At 43.0% G+C, this 21,194-nt stretch overlaps 1 protein-coding gene across 1 annotated transcript in view; it reads right to left on the bottom strand.

Annotated features, from left to right (window-relative positions):
- NPHP1 (nephrocystin 1) overlaps positions 1 to 20,891 on the bottom strand; it is a 97,517-nt gene extending 76,626 nt beyond the window's left edge. The window contains exons 1-3 of the mRNA XM_069768995.1: positions 20,834 to 20,891; positions 16,318 to 16,406; positions 3,619 to 3,692 (exon numbers count right to left, since the gene is read on the bottom strand). Of these exons, the coding sequence (XP_069625096.1) occupies positions 3,619 to 3,692; positions 16,318 to 16,386 (143 nt within the window). The 5' untranslated portion in view covers positions 16,387 to 16,406; positions 20,834 to 20,891. The remainder of the gene's footprint in view (positions 1 to 3,618; positions 3,693 to 16,317; positions 16,407 to 20,833) is intronic.
- Positions 20,892 to 21,194: the final 303 nt, after the last annotated feature.

Here is a 21,194-nt window from a genome sequence, read left to right as displayed (position 1 = left end):
GAAGGGTACTAGACGGGAGACTACTCTCTATTAATTCAGCCTCTGCTACAGAGTATAAGAAAATTATTCTTCTAAACCAGTCAAGAAATGTAAAGGGGTTTCCAGCAGTTAAAACCATTTTTTTTTTTATCAACTTTTTTTATTGATGATTTTGAAATTTAAGGACAATTACGGACAAAAGGGAACCAGACCTCACCTCCCGAACCGTACTCCCAACACAGTATAACAAGTCATATTAAAGTGCAAAAGATAAACCACAGTTCGGTAAAGGTGAAAATACCATGCTTCGTTGATTACTGCTGGAACAGAGCTTATTTAAAGAAGTTGTCTACTTCTAATATCCCTCACATAGCCCCCATAAAATAATTAAGCTTATACTCACCTCCTGTGCTGGCGCCATTCCCGCAATGTCGGCACTCTGTCTCCCGCGGCTCCCATGCTGTTGTTGCGACACGTGACGCCAGTGCCCAATCAGCGCTGGCGTCACTGTCCCCGCCTCCTGTCGAATTGAGAAGGAAGAAGAAGTCCAAGATCAACTGCAGCCCGGACTTCCTCTTCATGTTCGATTTGTCAAAAAGTGGGGACAGTGACGCCAGCACTGATTTGGCGCCGAGGTCATGTGTCCCAACAACAGCACTGGAGCCCAAGGGAGAGTAAGTGTCGACATTAAGGGAACGCGTCAGCACAGGAGGTGAGAATAGGCTTCACTATTTTATGGGGGCTAAACAATTTGATAAAGAAGGAGTTGTCCTAGTAGTGGACAACCCCTTTAAGTGTTGTACCAAGTTTACCTACCCACAGAATAGGAGATAATGTTCCGATTGCTGGAGGCCAACCACTAGGAACCCCGTCGATCATGAGAAGAGGGTTTAGTAGGACCTTGTCTAAAGGGAGCAAAGATCCAGCATGTGCACATTCACTCCATTTAGTCTTAATGGAAGTGCTAAAAAGAGGTGAGAGTAGCACTTTTATCTTCTGGACTCCTATTGGAAATGGATGGCGTAAAGGTGCTCATCCTCAACCTCAGGCCCCTATAAGATAATAAATCTTATACTCGCCTCCCATGCTAGTGCCATTCCCGCGATGTCGGTACTCTGTCTCCCGGGGCTCCCGTGCTGTTGTTGTGACATGTGATGTCGAACTGATCAGGAAGAGGAACTCCGAGATCAGCTGCAGCCCGGACTTCCTCTTTATGTTCTACTAGATGGCAGCCCGATTCTAAAGAATCGGGAGTCTAGAATCCATATATACTTTATTTATTCAAATGTAAAAATAATACAATTAATAAATAATAGTAAGAAAGAACAAAAAATGGCTGCACTCACCAGCTCTTGACAATTCTTGTTATTTAAGGTACAGTTACACAGGATCCATGAACATGCTTATGAGGGGAGGGATGAAAGACATCAGACGACAACTTTGCGTGTTGTGGCAAATGCCACAACAACGGTTCTTTGCTTAAGAACAATGTCAAGTAGTAGGAAAATAGCCATTTAATAATAGGCAATAGTTCTTTGCAGGAATGCAGATATTAATAAATAGGCAGTTTATATTGCAGAGAAATTACTGGGCAATAATGGACAATGTCCTTATGTGGCAAATAATAGAGCAATATACCCAATGTGGCAAAGAAGAGGTTAATAAACGGCAGTCTCTCAGTATAACAGTCAGTGAATAATAGGCAGTATATGGAGAAAACACCAAACAAAAGTTCAAAATTGGTGTGAAAATGTCACTGAACCACTTCACAACTAAATATATATAGTTTTGGTAAATGGTATTATCATTTTTTTGACGAAATTCGGCAGGAGCTTGAAGAGCAACGTCACTGGGCCCGCCTCCACGCAGTAGAAACTTGCTGTGAGGTAAAAATTCAAAAATCACACCAAAATGGCGGGCGGAGTGTGTCACAGTACGGCACGTTTCTGATTGGTCGCTCGCAGCAGGCGGCAACCAATCAGACACTGGACACTGTTGACGTCACTTATCTCCGGACATTAGCTCCGGACATTATCTCCGGACATTAGCTCCGGACAGGAAGTTGGCACAAATTGCAGGAAGTAGTATTCTAGGCAATTATATATTAGATTTGTCTGAAGGCGGGGAAAGTGACACCAACACTGATTGGACACCAGGATTCATGTGTCATGCAACTGCACAGGAGCCCCAAGAGAGCGAGTGCTGACAACGCAGGAATGGCGCCAGCACAGGAGGTGAGTATAAGCTTTATTATTTTATGGGGGGCAATCATTTTGATCAAGAAAGGGTTGTCCTAGTAGTGGACAATCCCTTTAAATACTGATGTAAGGGTATGTTGGAAGAAATATAATGTATATGGAATTGATGTAGTATAAAGGCCTAGTATTCAGAAAAGACCTAAACGGTATCTCTGTAACTCTCTTGATGCAAACCCTGATCCATCAATCCAGGGGGCCCAAAGCTTTTGTCATGTTCCTGGATTCGATCCCTTGAGTTTGTGTTCTGTGGTTGGCTTGTCTTTCTGCCAAACCACAGGACTCACACCTTTATTCTGGGTGTTCTGTTTTTCTAGCTGCAATCTGCTTAGCTTAAAACAGGTATTTTCATTTGTGTGCCTATCACCTTTTGGGTGCAGCTTTATATTCTGTCTCCCTGCTGGTGATAGATTCATTTGGATGTTCTGATATTCTACTGATGTTTAAGTCTATGAGATTCCAGCTAAGGATTTTCGCTTTCCTGTTTCTTTGCTATACTTTGCACCTATCTTCTGATTATCAATAGGACGTACAAATAGAACAAGACCAGCACATCCAAGCTAGTGTGAACAGGCGCCAACCAAAAAACCATATACGTTGAAAAAGATCATCATTGCATCACTATTTACCAAAAATAATTAAATATTTACCAAGAATAATTACTCTAGAACATTGAAATTGCATTACTGTCATAGAAAATAGGAAAAAAGCGCTATATAATGTACACATGAAATATTTATCTGCAAAAATTGCTATGAAAAAAGGAAGGTACTTCGCGCATAAATTGGCCAATATATGTGAGCCCAATTGCCACGTTAAGGCGTCCTTCGTAATTGGGTCCCTGTCCTGTTTTTTCACCTCTCCAGGGCAAAAAAGCCTACAATTTATGGGTCAGGAGTGGACCAGCTAACTACTTAAAATCACCTGTGGCTATTGGGAGTGGGAGTGCACATGTCCAAATAATAATAATAATTTTTATTTTTATATAGCGCTAACATATTCCGCAGCGCTTTACAGTTTGCACACATTATCATTGCTGTCCCCAATGGGGCTCACAATCTAAATTCCCTATCAGTATGTCTTTGGAGTGTGAGAGAAAAACCACGCAAACGCGGGGAGAACATACAAACTCCTTGCAGATGTTGTCCTTGATGGGATTTGTACCCAGGACTCCAGTGCTGCAAGGCTGCTGTGCTAACCACTGAGCCACCGTGCTGCCAAAAAGGTTTAATACAAATAGAGAACAAGACCACACATCCAAGCTAGTGTGAATGTACCTCTATTAATAAAGTTACTGGCCCTTATATACTGGATATTAATAAGGTGTCGGGTATAACCTGTAAATTGTCACCCTATATTTTTTACGTTGTAGATATTACATTACCTTTTATAAACATCTTTTCCGGTTCTGGGCTCCAGAACATCTTTTTCTAAGGTCTCCTGAAGTAAATTATCAAACTAGAAGACAAAAGAAAAAGTCCAATTATATTATTAGACTACACAGATAAAAGTAGAATTTCCGAAGGAAAAGGTGGTTCTATACAAAAACCACACAGTAACCCAAAAGTGGGGATCGATCAGGATGCAACTTTGTAACATACATCCCATACTAATTCTGACTGTGCACTAAAGGGGTTTTTCCACAAACAATTTTCATTTTAATTAATATATTTTGCAATAATAATAATTTTCACAACTGGATGGGTTTAAAAAAAATGTTCCTGTGCCGAGGTAATCTTATAAATGTGCTCCTGCTGTGTACTGTGTAATGGCCGTGTCTGATCATACAGGGACATGGTCTGGCCATACCACAGCTCCTAGTAAGGTCCAACCTCTGACAGCAGTGTGAACATATCCTTAGAAAGGCTAAAAAGTAGACATCTTTACTGGTCAAGCCTCTAAAAACTTTCCAAAGTTGTTGGTTGCTGCTACTCCTGGAGTCCGAGATAGCTGGCTGATGGCCATGACAACTTCTTCGCGAGCTGTAATGGACTAAACGTAAGGCTACATTCACACTACATTATGCCTTATATACAGGGAAAGTTCCCGATGCATGCATCAAACATATTTTCCTGGTGAAGACCTAAAGCATGTCCTCCTGGCCTCCATTGAACTTATATACTTCAGTAGACAATATTTTTTCACCTGTATAAAATATTGCAGTCTGCTGCGCTATTCCATCTAGAAGCATCCCGCAAACAAAACCTGTACAGCATGGTAGAATTTTATTTAACACAGGAGTGTATTGAGAATGCTGTAGGCACATGTCGGGAAAACCTCCTGACACACACTGCAAAGGACCCGAATAACCCCATACATTTTTTTTAATCAGAATCTTTTTACTATACATTTTTCAAATAATTACAACCATGGGAAACATTATTTCCGAATAAATTACATACAAAACCAGAAAGAAATGATAACCCACCCACCCCCGTCACATCTCCAGGAGAGCCCGCTCCTGCGACTTCTGCTTTTGTCGCCAGGCACCAAAGTATTCACTCTGCTGGCATTGCTGGTAAAAGAAAAGTCAGAAGCTCTGGATGGCAAGATCTGTACAGCCACTAAGGTTAGAACCGCTGGGACCTGTTGTATCGCTCTGTCTGGCATTATGGGTGTATGTGCGGTCAAGCTGAAGTTATTAACTCCCTGTTCCAGCCAACTGGAGAGCACCACACCCTACTAAGGCTTCCAGCTTGCTGCTGGAGGATGCCAGATATAGCTTAGTGTTTCTTGGCTAGGTGTGCATCTTCTGCAATTGCTTTGCTTAGTGTTTTGACCCCGCTTAGTGACCATTCCTACCTCTGGATGGCAGCCTTTCCAGGGTAGCATTCTACTGGGTCCTATTGTAAAACCAGATCCCTGTACAGGTGTCACAGGGTATTGGGATGTGGCCTCAGGCAGACATTACACCCCCTCCTCTCTCTTCTGAAACACCCCCATACATTTTAGACAGCTGTCCCCAGAACAATTGTTCAGCTGATCGTACAGTTGATAGTCATCTCTCCCGAACTCCCATACACAGAGCGCTCAGATGGCTGAGACCTCCCATGCTCTCTACGAGAGAGCCACCGAAAGACACATTTGGCATCAGCTTACTTCTATGATAAAAGGATGGCAGTCTGAAATCAGACATGCCAAACTCTTCTCTCCCCTGACATCATCCTTCCGGACAATGGGGACATTAGACTGTTGGCCAAACCCGTTGATATCGGCATGCTCGGTCAACATTGAATGTGTATATGGGCCTTTACATAACACGTGCATCCGCTTTGGACATTACCTATTTCCTTTAGAATGACCTTTTGATAACACCCAAAGAGCAGCTGTAATTTGTCAACTTTTACTTACCAGTGAGTTTTTCTTTTTTTTTTAAGGAAAAACCCCCTATAAACACAAGATCAACACTCAAATTGAAAGCCGTGTTCTTAGTTCCAACATCCCAGATTGCTAGCATTTTGGAGTCACTTCATGTCAGGGGTATGAATAACATGTTGATTCCACAGTCAGTTTTTCACGTGTCTAAGAAGGTGGAATACCGAAAAGGATTTCAGAAGCTATTGTGCAGGTAACACAAAGGTGTGGCCCGGTGTTCTCATTAAGCTGACACTCCTAGTATCATATGAATTACAATGACTCAATAGTCCTGAACATCCTTAAAACATCACACCCCAAAAAAATACTTGATCAATGCAAATGACAATTAGGCAGAGCAGACATTGGTTTCACTTTATTGCATAACTGCCCAGAATTCATTAATGCAATGCAAATATCTAAAATGCTATTTGTGGTTTATCCTGTTTACGAAAGTAAAAATATACAAAAGGTGAAATATGTCAGATACACGTGAGAGAACTCTGAGAGTTGATTTCAATTTTCAGAGGTAATACTTTTCTGAAACAACTTAATGGCAGTAAAGTCCAGTTGACAGCGCGGCTGACAGTCAGTGACCTCAGTGGCTCTGCCAGGCTACACGTAATGTCCCACTCGGAGTTGCCAGGCTGACTTATTGGCTGTCGCCCTGTTGATGTGATGCCAGGAACCAGGAGCAGTGGCAGAGACTTGTTGTTGGTCCTGAGGAAGGTGACTACAGAGCGGTTCGTTTCTTGTATTTTTTTTTATACCAAACTTCGCTCAGGAACAAACATTGACTGAAAAGAGACACGGCCTTAAATGCTCTGGGTGTGACAGGTCACTTAACTATCCCCTGTCACCCAAGGGTGTTTTACTACCCAGCTTGACTGGTAGCTCACGTGTGACATTATGCACACGATCAGTGAGCTACCAATCAAGCTAAAGATGCTGGGGATGGTAAGGAAAGAACCTTGGGAGGAAAGAGCTCCTTAAGTGCTCTATCGTGACCAGAGCACTTAACACATCATTTGAACATGGACTAAAAAGCGAATTTCTCAGGAATGCAGCAACAGAAAGAAGATGTAAAGGTGTCAATGGATTTACATTTCATATACCTGCAAACCCATATATGGAGTTTGGTGGAAAGTTAATCGGCAGGTGCTGTTTAAAAATGAATGAATATTAAACACGGCTGATTAATTAAAATGGGTATGTATTTTTTTCTATACTAGAAAATAATCAACACTGTGTGAATAAGGCTTACTTGTAAAAAAAAAAACTTTGTGGCATATCAATTCATGTCAACATACCATAAAATTGTGATAACAGTGATATGACCACTGGGACTTCCACCAATTCTTTTTCACTTACAACTGATGAAAGTAACCCACCGATTGCACTTTTATGGAATGGTTAATTGACATGCCATAAAAGATGCCAATGACGGATCTGAAATTATTAGTTTCTAAATAGTGTTTGGTAGTGACTGGGCTGTGGGCCTGATTGGCGTAGTAATACCATAATTCCCCTGCAGTTGAATTATTTCATACCAGATTGCTCAATGTATGCAGTCCAGCGTCTCAGAAAGCCCCCGATGCTTAAATAGTGAACACATAGTGAATACAGTCACCTGGTTCCTGCAGCCAATCACTGGTCTGATTTGGTCTAGATCAGTGGTGCACAACATTTTTTGGTCCAAGAACCATATTGCCATACTGAACCAATACCAAGGGCAACAAAAAATTTTAAGGGGTATTTACATGAATATATCACCAGAACCGCCATCAGTACATTAATTCATCACCAGAAAAAAAATTTCAGTATTTTATGAGGATTTGCAAAGTTTCTGTTCCAAAAAAACCCTCTAACTACGGCTGGTTTCAAACGTGCGTACGGGAGTGCTGCGGATGGCAGCGTACTTCCTCCCTTCTTCCTCCCTGAAACCATGCCTACACTCCGCCTACGCCTCCTTGCATCCTGCGGTGCCCTGCGTAACTATCTTTAACATTGGATAGGCAGGGACGTACACTGTATGTGGATGCCTACGCATGTGCCGTTTTGGCGCTGCGTCGACCGCAACATAATGCAACATGTTGCGTTCAGTGCAGCACCAAAACAGCGCATGCGGAGGCATCCACATACAGTGTACGTCCCTGTGTACCCAATGTTAAAGATAGGTACACAAGGCACTGCAGGACGCAAGGAGGCGTAGGCGTCTTTTCAAGGAGGAAGAAGGGAGGAAGTACGCTGCCATCCGCAGCACTCCCGTACGCAAGTCTGAAACCAGCCTTAAACTGAGTTTTGGGAGCAGAAACTGACCAAATTCTCCTCATAATCTCAAATCTCTAAAGCTAGGTTCACATTGCGTTAGGGCAATCCGTTTAGCGCATATGCTAGCGGATTGCGCTAACGCAATGTCCCAAAAGGGATCGCGTTTGCCGATCCCGCTAGCGCAGATGCCCGATCTGCGCTAGCAAGGAACGGACCGCGAACGCTGCAAGCAGTGTTCGAGGTCCGTCACTCAAATGACGGCACATCGCTAGCGCACGCCCAATGTGGGCGTGCGCTAGCGATGCGCTCGCCATTACAAGCAATGGCGGCGTTAACGGACTACGTTACACCGCGTTATGCCGCGGTGTAACGTAGTCCGTTAAACGGGTTCACACAACGCAGTGTGAACCTAGCCTAACTTTTGAGGATTTTTAAGCTTTTACATAGCTATTAAGAACATTATGGATTGCTGTATGTGTAAAAAATCAGAACCACTGCCAGCACATGAGTGTGGTGCCAGAACCACAGTCAGTACATGTATGTAGAGCGAAAACCACTCTCAGTACAAAAATGCAGCGCCAGAACCACTGTCTGTACATTTTTGCAGTGCAGAACCACCATCCGTACATGAATGCAGCACCAGATTAATCGTCAGTAAACAAATGCAGTGCCAGAAGGACCGTTAGCACATGAATGCAGTGCCAGAACTACCATCCATACATGACTGCAGCGCTAGGACCATCATCAGTACATGAATGCAGCGCAAGAAGCATCATCAGTACATGAATGCAGCCAGAGCTACTATCAGTACTTGAATGCAGTGCCAGAAACATCATCAGTACATGAATATAGTTCCAGAAACTACGGAAACTACTGGAAACTATCGTCAGTACATGAATGTAGAGCCAGAACCACCATTAGTACATGTATACAGCACCAAGCTTAGTACAGCGATTCATTGCAATGTCAGGACCGCCCCATATACAATTGTATCGCATGAACCTATAAATCCCAATGTGTCCTTAACAATGGTAAGAAGATACTGGGAGTTGTTATCAGTCATCATCAGACTGCAGATCACACAGAAACCACAGTACTGATGAGACAAAGTCCATATCACAAATGAACGACATTTTCTCTGACTGGAGTCATTCTCCTTTTTTACTTCTCTATTTTGTCCAGACGGCATGATAAGATTCCATGCCCAAAGCTCGTCTCTGCAGATTTCCCTCTTTTCAGTCTTCAGCAGCACTTCCCGACATAATGCCCTTAAAAATAAATGTATCATTATACTGCCCCATAAACTAAAAGATCTCCCATGCTGCGCTCCTGAATAAATAATTGCCCCTCACCGTGCTTCCTGCACAAAATATCTCCCCACATTGCCCCTTTCCATAATGGCCCCTCACACATTGCCCCTCTCCATAATATCCCCCAAAGTACCTCTTTTCATATAACACCCACAATGCCAATCTCCATAATATCACACCAAACTGCCCCTTTCCAAGTCTCACCCACAATACTTCCCTGCATAATGTCCCTCCTGCCCCTCGCTCTGCTATACCTCCTTTTACAATACTCCAATCACCCCATAATGTGCTCCATTGCCCGGTAATGTATCTTTTCAGTAACCCCACAATTCATCTTGGGCTCCTCCTGGAGCGTTAACCAGTTCTGCGGCCCCGATGTCCAGCAGTGTGATGAGGTCAGTGGTGTGCTGGCGCCATCACACCAACGCACATCGGGGCCTGGGCTGACAGCCACTCTATTCTGACAAAGTCCCAGCGCAACAAAGTATTCAAATGTATTAGCGTCTTTTTGATGCAAATACAATTGACTATATGAAGAAGTCTCCCGAGTAGCTCCGCAGGCCACACACCATCCTTCAGAGGGCCGCATGTTGTGCAGGCCTGGTCTAGAGTACTGTCTGCTAATCTTCCCCACCGTAAAGGTTGAGGGGTCTTCCTCAAAATGCTACAATAAATATTACTCTGTGAGTAAATCACAGTTTGTTTTTATTAACACATTCTCCGCTTGGGAATAGGCATTTTCTAAAACTGGAAAACCCCTTTTAGCAGAGACTTTGGCATATGATACGATCACGCATTGTGAACACATCTGCTCAAGAGGTTGGATGGGATGCAGAGATGGGAGCAGGTGGGGTTCTTTTAGGGTTTTATTTGTTATAATCTTGAAAACTTAATAAAAATAAATAAAACCTTATTATATTTTTAGATTAAATAACCTTGTATTTCCTGCCACTGAATGCTGTGATCCGTAACTATCCTGAGAACGGCACCCCATTATACGCATCTGTTAATAAGGAGGCGCCATCATGAGCTCCTCTCTTTCTCCATATGAATAGGAGATCTGAATATCTGAATATCGCCCAGCACTTTAGCTGGAACATTTTTGGACCTCCTATTTAACAGAATAGTAAGATCAGAGCATGAAAGTCAACCTCTTCATTCCTGGCGGCACCAGACTCCATACTACTATTTCAACAGATACAAGCTATAGGGGTGGGACCTACATGTTTTGGACATTTATGGCATATAATGTTCCAGATGGGAATAACCCTTTCATTTAGGAATTTGCGGGACCCCTTAAGTGTAGATTCACCCTAGGACGTACATTAAAGGTAATCTGTCAGCAGGATTTCATTTGCCAAACTATATATATATATATATATATATATATATATATATATATATATATATATATATATATATATATATATATATATATATATATATATATATATATATACATACAGTGGGGCAAAAAAGTATTTAGTCAGTCAGCAATAGTGCAAGTTCCACCACTTAAAAACATTAGAGGCGTCTGTAATTTACATCATAGGTAGACCTCAACTATAGGAGACAAACTGAGAAAAAAAAATCCAGAAAATCACATTGTCTGTTTTTTTAACATTTTATTTGCATATTATGGTGGAAAATAAGTATTTGGTCAGAAACAAAATTTCATCTCAATACTTTGTAATATATCCTTTGTTGGCAATGACAGAGGTCAAACGTTTTCTGTAAGTCTTCACAAGGTTGCCACACACTGTTGTTGGTATGTTGGCCCATTCCTCCATGCAGATCTCCTCTAGAGCAGTGATGTTTTTGGCTTTTCGCTTGGCAACACGGACTTTCAACTCCCTCCAAAGGTTTTCTATAGGGTTGAGATCTGGAGACTGGCTAGGCCACTCCAGGACCTTGAAATGCTTCTTACGAAGCCACTCCTTCGTTGCCCTGGCGGTGTGCTTTGGATCATTGCCATGTTGAAAGACCCAGCCACGTTTCATCTTCAATGCCCTTGCTGATGGAAGGAGGTTTGCACTCAAAATCTCACGATACATGGCCCCATTCATTCTTTCATGTACCCAGATCAGTCGTCCTGGCCCCTTTGCAGAGAAACAGCCCCAAAGCATGATGTTTCCACCACCATGCTTTACAGTAGGTATGGTGTTTGATGGATGCAACTCAGTATTCTTTTTCCTCCAAACACGACAAGTTGTGTTTCTACCAAACAGTTCCAGTTTGGTTTCATCAGACCATAGGACATTCTCCCAAAACTCCTCTGGATTATCCAAATGCTCTCCAGCAAACTTCAGACGGGCCCGGACACGTCTGGCACTGCAGGATCTGAGTCCATGGTGGCGTAGTGTGTTACTTATGGTAGGCCTTGTTACATTGGTCCCAGCTCTCTGCAGTTCATTCACTAGGTCCCCCCGCGTGGTTCTGGGATTTTTGCTCACCGTTCTTGTGATCATTCTGACCCCACGGGGAGGGATTTTGCGTGGAGCCCCAGATCGAGGGAGATTATCAGTGGTCTTGTATGTCTTCCATTTTCTAATTATTGCTCCCACTGTTGATTTCTTCACTCCAAGCTGGTTGGCTATTGCAGATTCAGTCTTCCCAGCCTGGTGCAGGGCTACAATTTTGTTTCTGGTGTCCCTTGACAGCTCTTTGGTCTTCACCATAGTGGAGTTTGGAGTCAGACTGTTTGAGGGTGTGCACAGGTGTCTTTTTATACTGATAACAAGTTTAAACAGGTGCCATTACTACAGGTAATGAGTGGAGGAAAGAGGAGACTCTTAAAGAAGAAGTTACAGGTCTGTGAGAGCCAGAAATCTTGATTGTTTGTTTCTGACCAAATACTTATTTTCCACCATAATATGCAAATAAATTGTTAAAAAAACAGACAATGTGATTTTCTGTATTTTTTTTTCTCAGTTTGTCTCCCATAGCTGAGGTCTACCTATGATGTAAATTACAGACGCCTCTCATCTTTTTAAGTGGTGGAACTTGCACTATTGCTGACTGACTAAATACTTCTTTGCCCCACTGTATGTATATATATATATATATATATATATGTATATATATATATATATATATATATATATATATATATATTCGCATGTAGTTCTTTCACCTGCTTTATCCCCCAACTTCAATATATATATATATATATATATATATATATATATACTAGATTGTGGCCCGATTCTAACGCATCGGGTATTCTAGAATATGCATGTCCCCGTAGTATATGGACAATGATGATTCCAGAATTCGCGGCAGACTGTGCCCGTCGCTGATTGGTCGAGGCAACATTTATGACATCATCGTCGCCATGGCAACCATTATGACATCATCGTCGCTGTGACCGTCTCTGATTGGTCGATGCCTGGCGGCCTCGACCAATCAGAGACGCGGGATGTCTACGTCCTTTATGACATCATCGTCGCTGTGCCCGTCGCTGATTGGTCGAGGCCTGGTGGCCTCGACCAGAGACGTGGGATTTCCAGGACAGACAGACAGACAGAAAGACAGACAGACGGAAAAACCCTTAGACAATTATATATATATATATATATATATATATATATATATATATATATATTCGCATGTAGTTCTTTCACCTGCTTTATCCCCCAACTTCATGGCCAGGCCAAATTTTACAATTCTGACCAGTGTTACTTTATGAAAGGACGTTTCAAAAGATCCCACTGATTCTGAGAATTTTTCTTTGTGACATATTGCTTCATGAGAGTGGTAACATTTCTTCCATATGACGTTTATTTGTGGAAAAATCAGAAGTCTGGTGACAAGTTTGAAAATATTGCAACTTTTTAAACTTTGAACCCCTTACTGACATCGGACGGGATAGTACGTCCAATGGCAGTACCCCGCTTTGATGTGGGATCCAGCGGTGAGCCCTCATCAAAGCCTGGACAGCTGACATGTGCCCGCAATAGGCGTGGGTGGAATCGCGATCCACCCGCACCCATTAACTAACTAAATGCCGCTGTCAAACTCTGACAGCGTCTTTTAAAGCGCGCTTCCTGCCATCGGGCCAGAAATACGTGCACCGCTGACCCCCGTCACATGATCGGGTGTCATCAGTTCGTCGGCATAACAACCAGAGGTCTCCTTGAGACCTCTATGGTTGTTGATGCAGGACTGCTATGAGCGCCACCCAGTGGTCGGCGCTCACAGCAATGCAGTAATTCTGCTACATAGGAGCGATCTGAGCATCGCCTCTATGTAGCAAAGCCAATTGAGCTATGGCAGCTTCTAGCCTCCCATGGAGACTATTGAAGCATGCCAAAAGTTAAAGAAAAAAGTTTTTAAAAATATAAAAAAATAAAAATAAAAGTTCAAATCACCCCCCCCTTTCGCCCATTCAAGATAAAACAATAAAAAAAAAAATCAAACATACACATATTTGGTATCGCCGTGTTCAGGATCGCCCAATCTATCAATAAAAAAAAGGATTAACCTGATTGCTAAACGGCGTAGTGAGAAAAAAAATCGAAAAGCCAGAATTAAGTTTTTTTGGTCACCGCGACATTGCATTAAAATGCAATAACGGGCGATCAAAAGAACGTACAGTATCTGCACAAAAGTGGGATCATTAAAAAGGTCAGCTCAGAGTGCAAAAACTAAACCCTCACCCAACCCAAGGCCACGGATAATGGAGGCGCTACGGGTCTCGGAAAATTTAAAAAAAAAAAAAATTTCCCCAAAGTTTGAATTTTTTTTTTCACCACTTAGATAAAAAATAACCTAGACATGTTTGGTGTCTATGAACTCGTAATAACCTGAAGAATGATAATAGCAGGTCAGTTTTAGCATTTAGTGAACCTAGCAAAAAAAACAAACAAAAAACAAGTGTGGAATTGCACTTTTTTTGCAATTTCACCACGCTTGGAAATTTTTCCCCGTTTTCGAGTACACGACATGGTAAAACCAATGGTGTCATTCAAAAGTACAACTCGTCATTCAAAAAATAAGCCCTCAAATGGCCATATTGACGGAAAAACAAAAAAGTTATGGCTCTGGGAAGAAGGGGAGTGAAAAACGAAAACACAAAACTGAAAAAAGCCCGAAGGGGTTAATGTGTATGCCCTTAAATCAGATACCAAGTTTTTCGGCACATTGTTTTGCTGAGAAGACGGAGCGGAGTATTTCTTCCTTTTTTGTCTGTCCTGTGTTTATCTCTTCCCCTGTGTGTTACCATCTGCAGTGGTGAGGCTGGCGTCCTAGCCGGCCAGTGCACTAGGCAGGGTACATTGAGGTGACAATCGGGGACTAGGCGCATGATGGAGGCGGTGGGAAGGACATGCATAGGGTGTTAGGGGAGCTTAGGGACAGGCACAGGTTGGTGTCAACAGGTGTCCCATCCCTCGCTCCCTACCTTTAGGGCCTTCGTCTCCCTTTTCCATCCCATCGAATTTCTATGCTGTGTCTTCCGCCGGCGTACCTGTGTCTGTGCGTGACAGAGAGTGACAGAGGCTTTGTGCTTCTACATTCAAAAAGCTATTCAGCCTCATATGCATATAATTTCAAAAGCTGATTTCTCAGTAATGGATTTTTTCAATATACTGTTTTTGTGTAAGTTGCTTTCTTTACCACCAAAGCTGGAGATACATGGACAATCTAAATTCCAAGACGTTGTCCAACAGTTGTGCCGAGCTCGGACTGACATGAAAATTGATGTGAATTCTCCAGCTACCTTGTGTCTAAGAGAGCGGATAATTCTTTATTCTAAAATAGCTTCAAAGGTTTATCCAGAAGAGCAGAAGACTGGAGATAGAAGAAGCATTTACCCAATGTAAAAAATCATCATAATTAAACTATGCTAATAGCAGCCCGGTCAGTGTGAAAGGCACATGAGATACGCATAATTACCAACCTGCAATATAAAAGAATGGGGAAGGGATTCCTCTAAATGCTGAGGATTACATACCAGAAAGCTCCTCACATGGCTGTATTCCATAGTGACTAATGAATGATAACCTGCATTGGCATGGATAGCAAGATCATCTCATCATCTGCTGTGGGGAGTATTCAGTAATGAGAAGTCATTAAAAGCATACAGTGGCATGTAAAGGTTTGGGCACACCTGGTCAAAATTACTGTTAATTCAATGGAAGAATGGGTTCAATGAAATTTCAACAAATTCTTGAAGGAAACATAACACCATCTGTAAAAAAAGCTGAAGATGAAAACAGGATGGCTTCTACAAATGGATAATGATCCTAAGCACTACCTCAAAAGGCACAGGCTGAAGGTTTTACAATGGCCCTCACAGTCCCGTGATCTGAACATCATTGAAAATCTGTAGCTACACCTCAAAATAGCAGTGAGCACAAGACGACCCTGGAATCTCACAGAGCTGGAAGAATTTTCCTAGGAAGAATGGATGAAAATCCCTCAGACCAGAATTTAAAGACTCTTGTCTTTAAATTCAGCATTTGCAAGCTGTGATAGTTTCATGAGGGGGTGCCATGCATGTAGAATACCAAAACTTTTGCATCAGCCCATTTTCCTTTTTGTAATTTTTAAAACGTAAAAGATGAAAATATTTTTGTTGCATAAAATACAAAGAAAATGTGTCATCTTTAACGTTAGGCGTTTTAGAGTTCATTTCATCTTCAACTTTCTTAACTTATGCTTTTCACGTTAACAAAAGATAAAAAAAAAAAAAAAAAAAAAAAAATTTTACCTCTAAAGCCATACTAAGGCTACGTTCACATTTGCGTTCTGCCGGGCTGCGTCGGGCGCAGCCGCGGCGACGCATGCGCCATGCACCCCTATATTTAACATGGGGGCGCATGGACATGCGTTTGCATGCGTTTTGCGATGCATGCGGTTTTTTTGCCGCAAGCGTTAGGGCGCAGAGGACGCAGCAAGATGCATTTTTTTTGCGTCCAAAATTCGGCAAAAAAGGACGCATGCGTCGCAAAACTATGCGTTTTAGCGTGCGTTTTTGTTTGCGTTGTGCGTTGCGTCGCCGACGCAACATCGCACAACGCAAATGTGATTGTAGCCTAAGAGCGAATTTAGATTGTGAGCCCTAATGGGGAGGGTGATGATGATGATGTCTGTAAAGTGTTGCGGAATATGATGGCGCTATATAAGTGAGTAAAATAAATAAATACCTGACGCTTCAAGTCATTGGTCACTGTTATAACGTTTTGCAAAGGTCCTCTTGTCTTTTTTACGGACATTGTCTTGTTCAGCAATTTACCTAGAAAAAAATAAAAAAATATGTAGACAGCTGGATGGAGCTCACATAAAAAAGAAACCGGCAAAATTGAAAAGGGTGCTGCCGAAGCGCCATGGTCTTCCATTCGTTAGGTCATATTCACACGGTCAGTATTTGGTCAGTATTTTACATCAGTATTTGTAAGCCAAAACCAGGAGTGGAACAATCAGAGGAAAAGTATAATAGAAACATATGCACCACTTCTGCATTTATCACCCACTCCTGGTTTTGGCTTACAAATAATGATGTAAAATACTGACCAAATAGTGACCGTGTGAATGTGGCCTTAATGGAATTATCAGCTCTCCACAGGTTGAGTATCTTGATAACTGGTGGTCCCATTGAGTGAGGAGGGTCTCTGGAGTCCTGGATCTGTACTGTTACAGCACAATAGCAGTCAATCATCTCCGCTGCAGATCTCCAGTTTGGTTAATACAAAGGGATCATGCACAACTAACATTTTACAGAAAAATTGGAAAACTAACACCAATCATATAACCTACTAATATCTCATAGTTTTTTATTACATTTTTTTCTGGCTTATAAGAAACACCATTATATTCATGCATTTTTGCAAATGTTTTCTGGTGTTTTTTTATACATATTTCTTCATGCATTTTTTATCTCTTAGAGAAGCCTTTGGGAACATGCATGAAGTAGACACCACAGCTGGAGAATACAGTGCATGGAAGAAATGACAGGCACCCACAAACGCTCCAAAAGTGTGGGGGGAAACATCATGGCAGGGTTTTGTATTCCCATCTCCAATATCCAATCTCAATATGTGGTAAGTGCAATAATAATTGTAGCAAATATATCCAATTAGAAATGTAGTATAGTTTTTCTGATTAGCTATGTCTCTTTCCTCATGTGCAGGCATTGCAGGATCTTAGGTATCCATGGTAACAACCACTAGCAAGTAGCTACCTGTCACTATACCAGTGGCTGAAACCATGAATACCTAAGGTCCTGCAATGCCTGCACATGAGGAAAGAGACATGGCTAATCAGAAAAACCATGCTACATTACTAATTGTAAGTATTTGCTAATATTATTATTATTACACCTACTATGTATTGGGATAGGAACCTGGAGATGGGAATACCCTTTAATGACTTACAAGTAGTGATGAGCGAGTATAATAATAATAATAATAATTTTTATTTATATTGCGCCAACATATTCTGCAGCACTTTACAATTAAGCGGGGACATGTACAAACAATTAATTCGGTACGAGTTAAGACAATTTAAACAGTGACATTAGGGGTGAGGTCCCTGCTCGCCAGCTTACAATCTACAAGGAAATGGGGGGACACAATAGGTGAAAAGTGCTTGTTATTTCAGGTCTGGCAATTATAATAAATAGGGATTTTCATACAAAGCTGCATGATCCGGTCATCAGCCCGTGTGTTTAAGTGCAATAGTCAAGTATCAAGTGCAGATATCATGTGCATGGAGGGTGTGGAGACAGATGAATAGTAGGGCGCAGATTCAGAGTAATACTCGTTACTTGAGATTTCCTGAGCATTTTGGCGTGCTCGGAGATTTTGTTTATCTCGAAACAGCTGCATGATTTGTGGCTGCTAGACAGCTTGAATACATGTGGGGGTTGTTAGGGAATCCCCATATGTACAGTCATGGCCAAAAGTATTGACACCCCTGCAATTCTGTCAGATAATACTCAGTATCTTCCTGAAAATGATTGCAATCACAAATTCTTATTATCTTCATTTAATTTGTCTTAAATGAAAAAAACACAAAAAGAATTGTCCTAAAGCCAAATTGGATATAATTCCACACCAAACATAAAAAAGGGGGTGGACAAAAGTATTGGCACTGTTGGAAAAATCATGTGATGCTTCTCTAATTTGTGTAATTAACAGCACCTGTAATTTACCTGTGGCCCCTAACAGGTGTTGACAATAACAATCACACTTGCAGCCAGTTGACATGGATTAAAGTTGACTCAACCTCTGTCCTGTGTCCTTGTGTGCACCACATTGAGCATGGAGAAAAGAAAGAAGACCAAAGAACTGTCTGAGGACCTGAGAAACCAAATTGTGAGGAAGGATGAGCAATCTCAAGGCTACAAGTCCATCTCCAAAGACCTGAATGTTCCTGTGTCTACCGTGCGCAGTGTCATCAAGAAGTTTAAAGCCCATGGCACTGTGGCTAACCTCCCTAGATGTGGACGGAAAAGAAAAATTGACAAGAGATTTCAACGCAAGATTGTGCGGATGTTGGATAAAGAACCTCGACTAACATCCAAACAAGTTCAAGCTGCCCTGCAGTCCAAGGGTACAACAGTGTCAACCTGTACTATCCATCGGCGTCTGAATGAAAAGGGACTGTATGGTAGGAGACCCAGGAAGACCCCACTTCTTACCCCGAGACACAAAAAAGCCAGGCTGGAGTTTGCCAAAACTTACCTGAAAAAGCCTAAAACGTTTTGGAAGAATGTTCTCTGGTCAGAAGAAACATAAGTAGAGCTTTTTGGGCAAAGGCATCAACATAGAGTTTACAGGAGAAAAAAAGAGGCATTCAAAGAAAAGAACACGGTCCCTACAGTCAAACATGGCGGAGGTTACCTGATGTTTTGGGGTTGCTTTGCTGCCTCTGGCACTGGACTGCTTGACCGTGTGCATGGCATTATGAAGTCTGAAGACTACCAACAAATTTTGCAGGATAATGTAGGGCCCAGTGTGAGAAAGCTGGGTCTCCCTCAGAGGTCATGGGTCTTCCAGCAGGACAATGACCCAAAACACACTTCAAAAAGCACTAGAAAATGGTTTGAGAGTAAGCACTGGAGACTTCTAAGGTGGCCAGCAATGAGTCCAGACCTGAATCCCATAGAACACCTGTGGAGAGATCTAAAAATGGAGTTTGGAGAAGGCACCCTTCAAACTTAGTTTTTCTTGCCGCAGTTGAATGATTTACATCTCTTAGCCAGCTTGATTACATGTGGGGATTCCGTAGCAACCAGGCAACCCCCACATGTACTTATGCTGGCTAACAGATGTAAATCATTCAGATGCGGCAAGAAAAACTAAATCTCCGAGCACTAAAAAATACTCAGAGGACCCCCAGGCATGCCTGAGAAATCTCGAGTAACGAGTATATTCGCTCATCACTAGAAAGCACCTTTTTATTGTGAAAACAAATAGTAGGGGATTGAGGGGATCACCTGACATACACGGCAATCGCTGCATGTTTTATGGGCACCGGGACGCGAACATGTAACTCGAGCACCCCCAATACTCGGTGCGTACCCGAGCACCCCCAATACTCGGTGCGTACCCGAGCACCCCCAATACTCGGTGCGTACCCGAGCACCCCCAATACTCGGTGCGTACCCGAGCACCCCCAATACTCGGTGCGTACCCGAGCACCCCCAATACTCGGGGCGTACCCGGAGCACCCCCAATACTCGGTGCGTACCCGGAGCACCCCCAATACTCGGTGCGTACCCGAGCACCCCCAATACTCGGTGCGTACCCGAGCACCCCCAATACTCGGTGCGTACCCGAGCACCCCCAATACTCGGGGCGTACCCGGAGCACCCCCAATACTCGGTGCGTACCCGAGCACCCCCAATACTCGGTGCGTACCCGAGCACCCCCAATACTCGGTGCGTACCCGAGCACCCCCAATACTCGGTGCGTACCCGGAGCACCCCCAATACTCGGTGCGTGCCCGAGCACCCCCAATACTCGGTGCGTACCCGAGCACCCCCAATACTCGGTGCGTACCCGAGCACCCCCAATACTCGGGGCGTACCCGGAGCACCCCCAATACTCGGTGCGTACCCGAGCACCCCCAATACTCGGTGCGTACCCGAGCACCCCCAATACTCGGTGCGTACCCGAGCACCCCCAATACTCGGTGCGTACCCGGAGCACCCCCAATACTCGGTGCGTACCCGAGCACGCGCACGCGTCTCTAGTGTCCAGCAAGTAGTTATTACAGTGAAATCTTTATGTTCAAGTCATCTTTGGAGCATTTTGTTGGCGTTTTATCCACCATTTCTTTTAAGAACAAGCGCAATAACTGATGGAAAGAGACGCCGTCTGAACACAGCCTTAGAATATTCTAAGTGGGCATGATGTCGTTGTGGAGGATTCTGGAGCGATCATCCTCAGTCGTCGCAGTGTGACCTCTGCTTATAATCTATCCTGTCACCCTGCCACCCAGCTCCTGTGCCCACAGCCTAATACTGCACCATGGCTCACGTATTTGGTATACAACGCACATGAGAAGAGAAACAGCAATAATAAGTGCAAGACTAGACACAATTCAATCACCGCTCACATGTAGTCATGCTGAGACTTGTAGTTCCTTAGTTACTACAGCCCCTCAGCAAACTAATGGCTCTGAGCACACTACAACTATGAGGCGTGTTAGGAATACCCGGTGTCCTGCAGGTTCCCAGCTTCTGCCAGCCGTTGGTGCCCGGAGAGGCGCTGCCTACGTCATCACAGTGCGCCGCGGCTGTAGCTTCTGTGTTACCATAGAAACAATCTCGGCTATTACTGCAGAGAACTATCTGACTGCAGTTCCGTTCTCTACCACATGGAGGCGATAGAGATACGTGCTGTAAACTGAATGCCTGTAAAATCGTGTCTGGCGCCATGAGACTGTTCCTGCTTCACTGCTGGGGCCAAAGATTTAGCTAAAAGTGGAAATTATCATTACAGTTTCCCTTATACTGGTCTTATTGGGATCATACTGGGAGAGAAGGAGATTCTTATATTCTGATTATGGGACACTG

This window comes from Ranitomeya imitator, chromosome 5 (assembly GCF_032444005.1).
Source record: "Ranitomeya imitator isolate aRanImi1 chromosome 5, aRanImi1.pri, whole genome shotgun sequence".
Classification (NCBI taxonomy): domain Eukaryota; kingdom Metazoa; phylum Chordata; class Amphibia; order Anura; family Dendrobatidae; genus Ranitomeya; species Ranitomeya imitator.
This window is presented reverse-complemented; position numbering and strand designations above follow the sequence as displayed.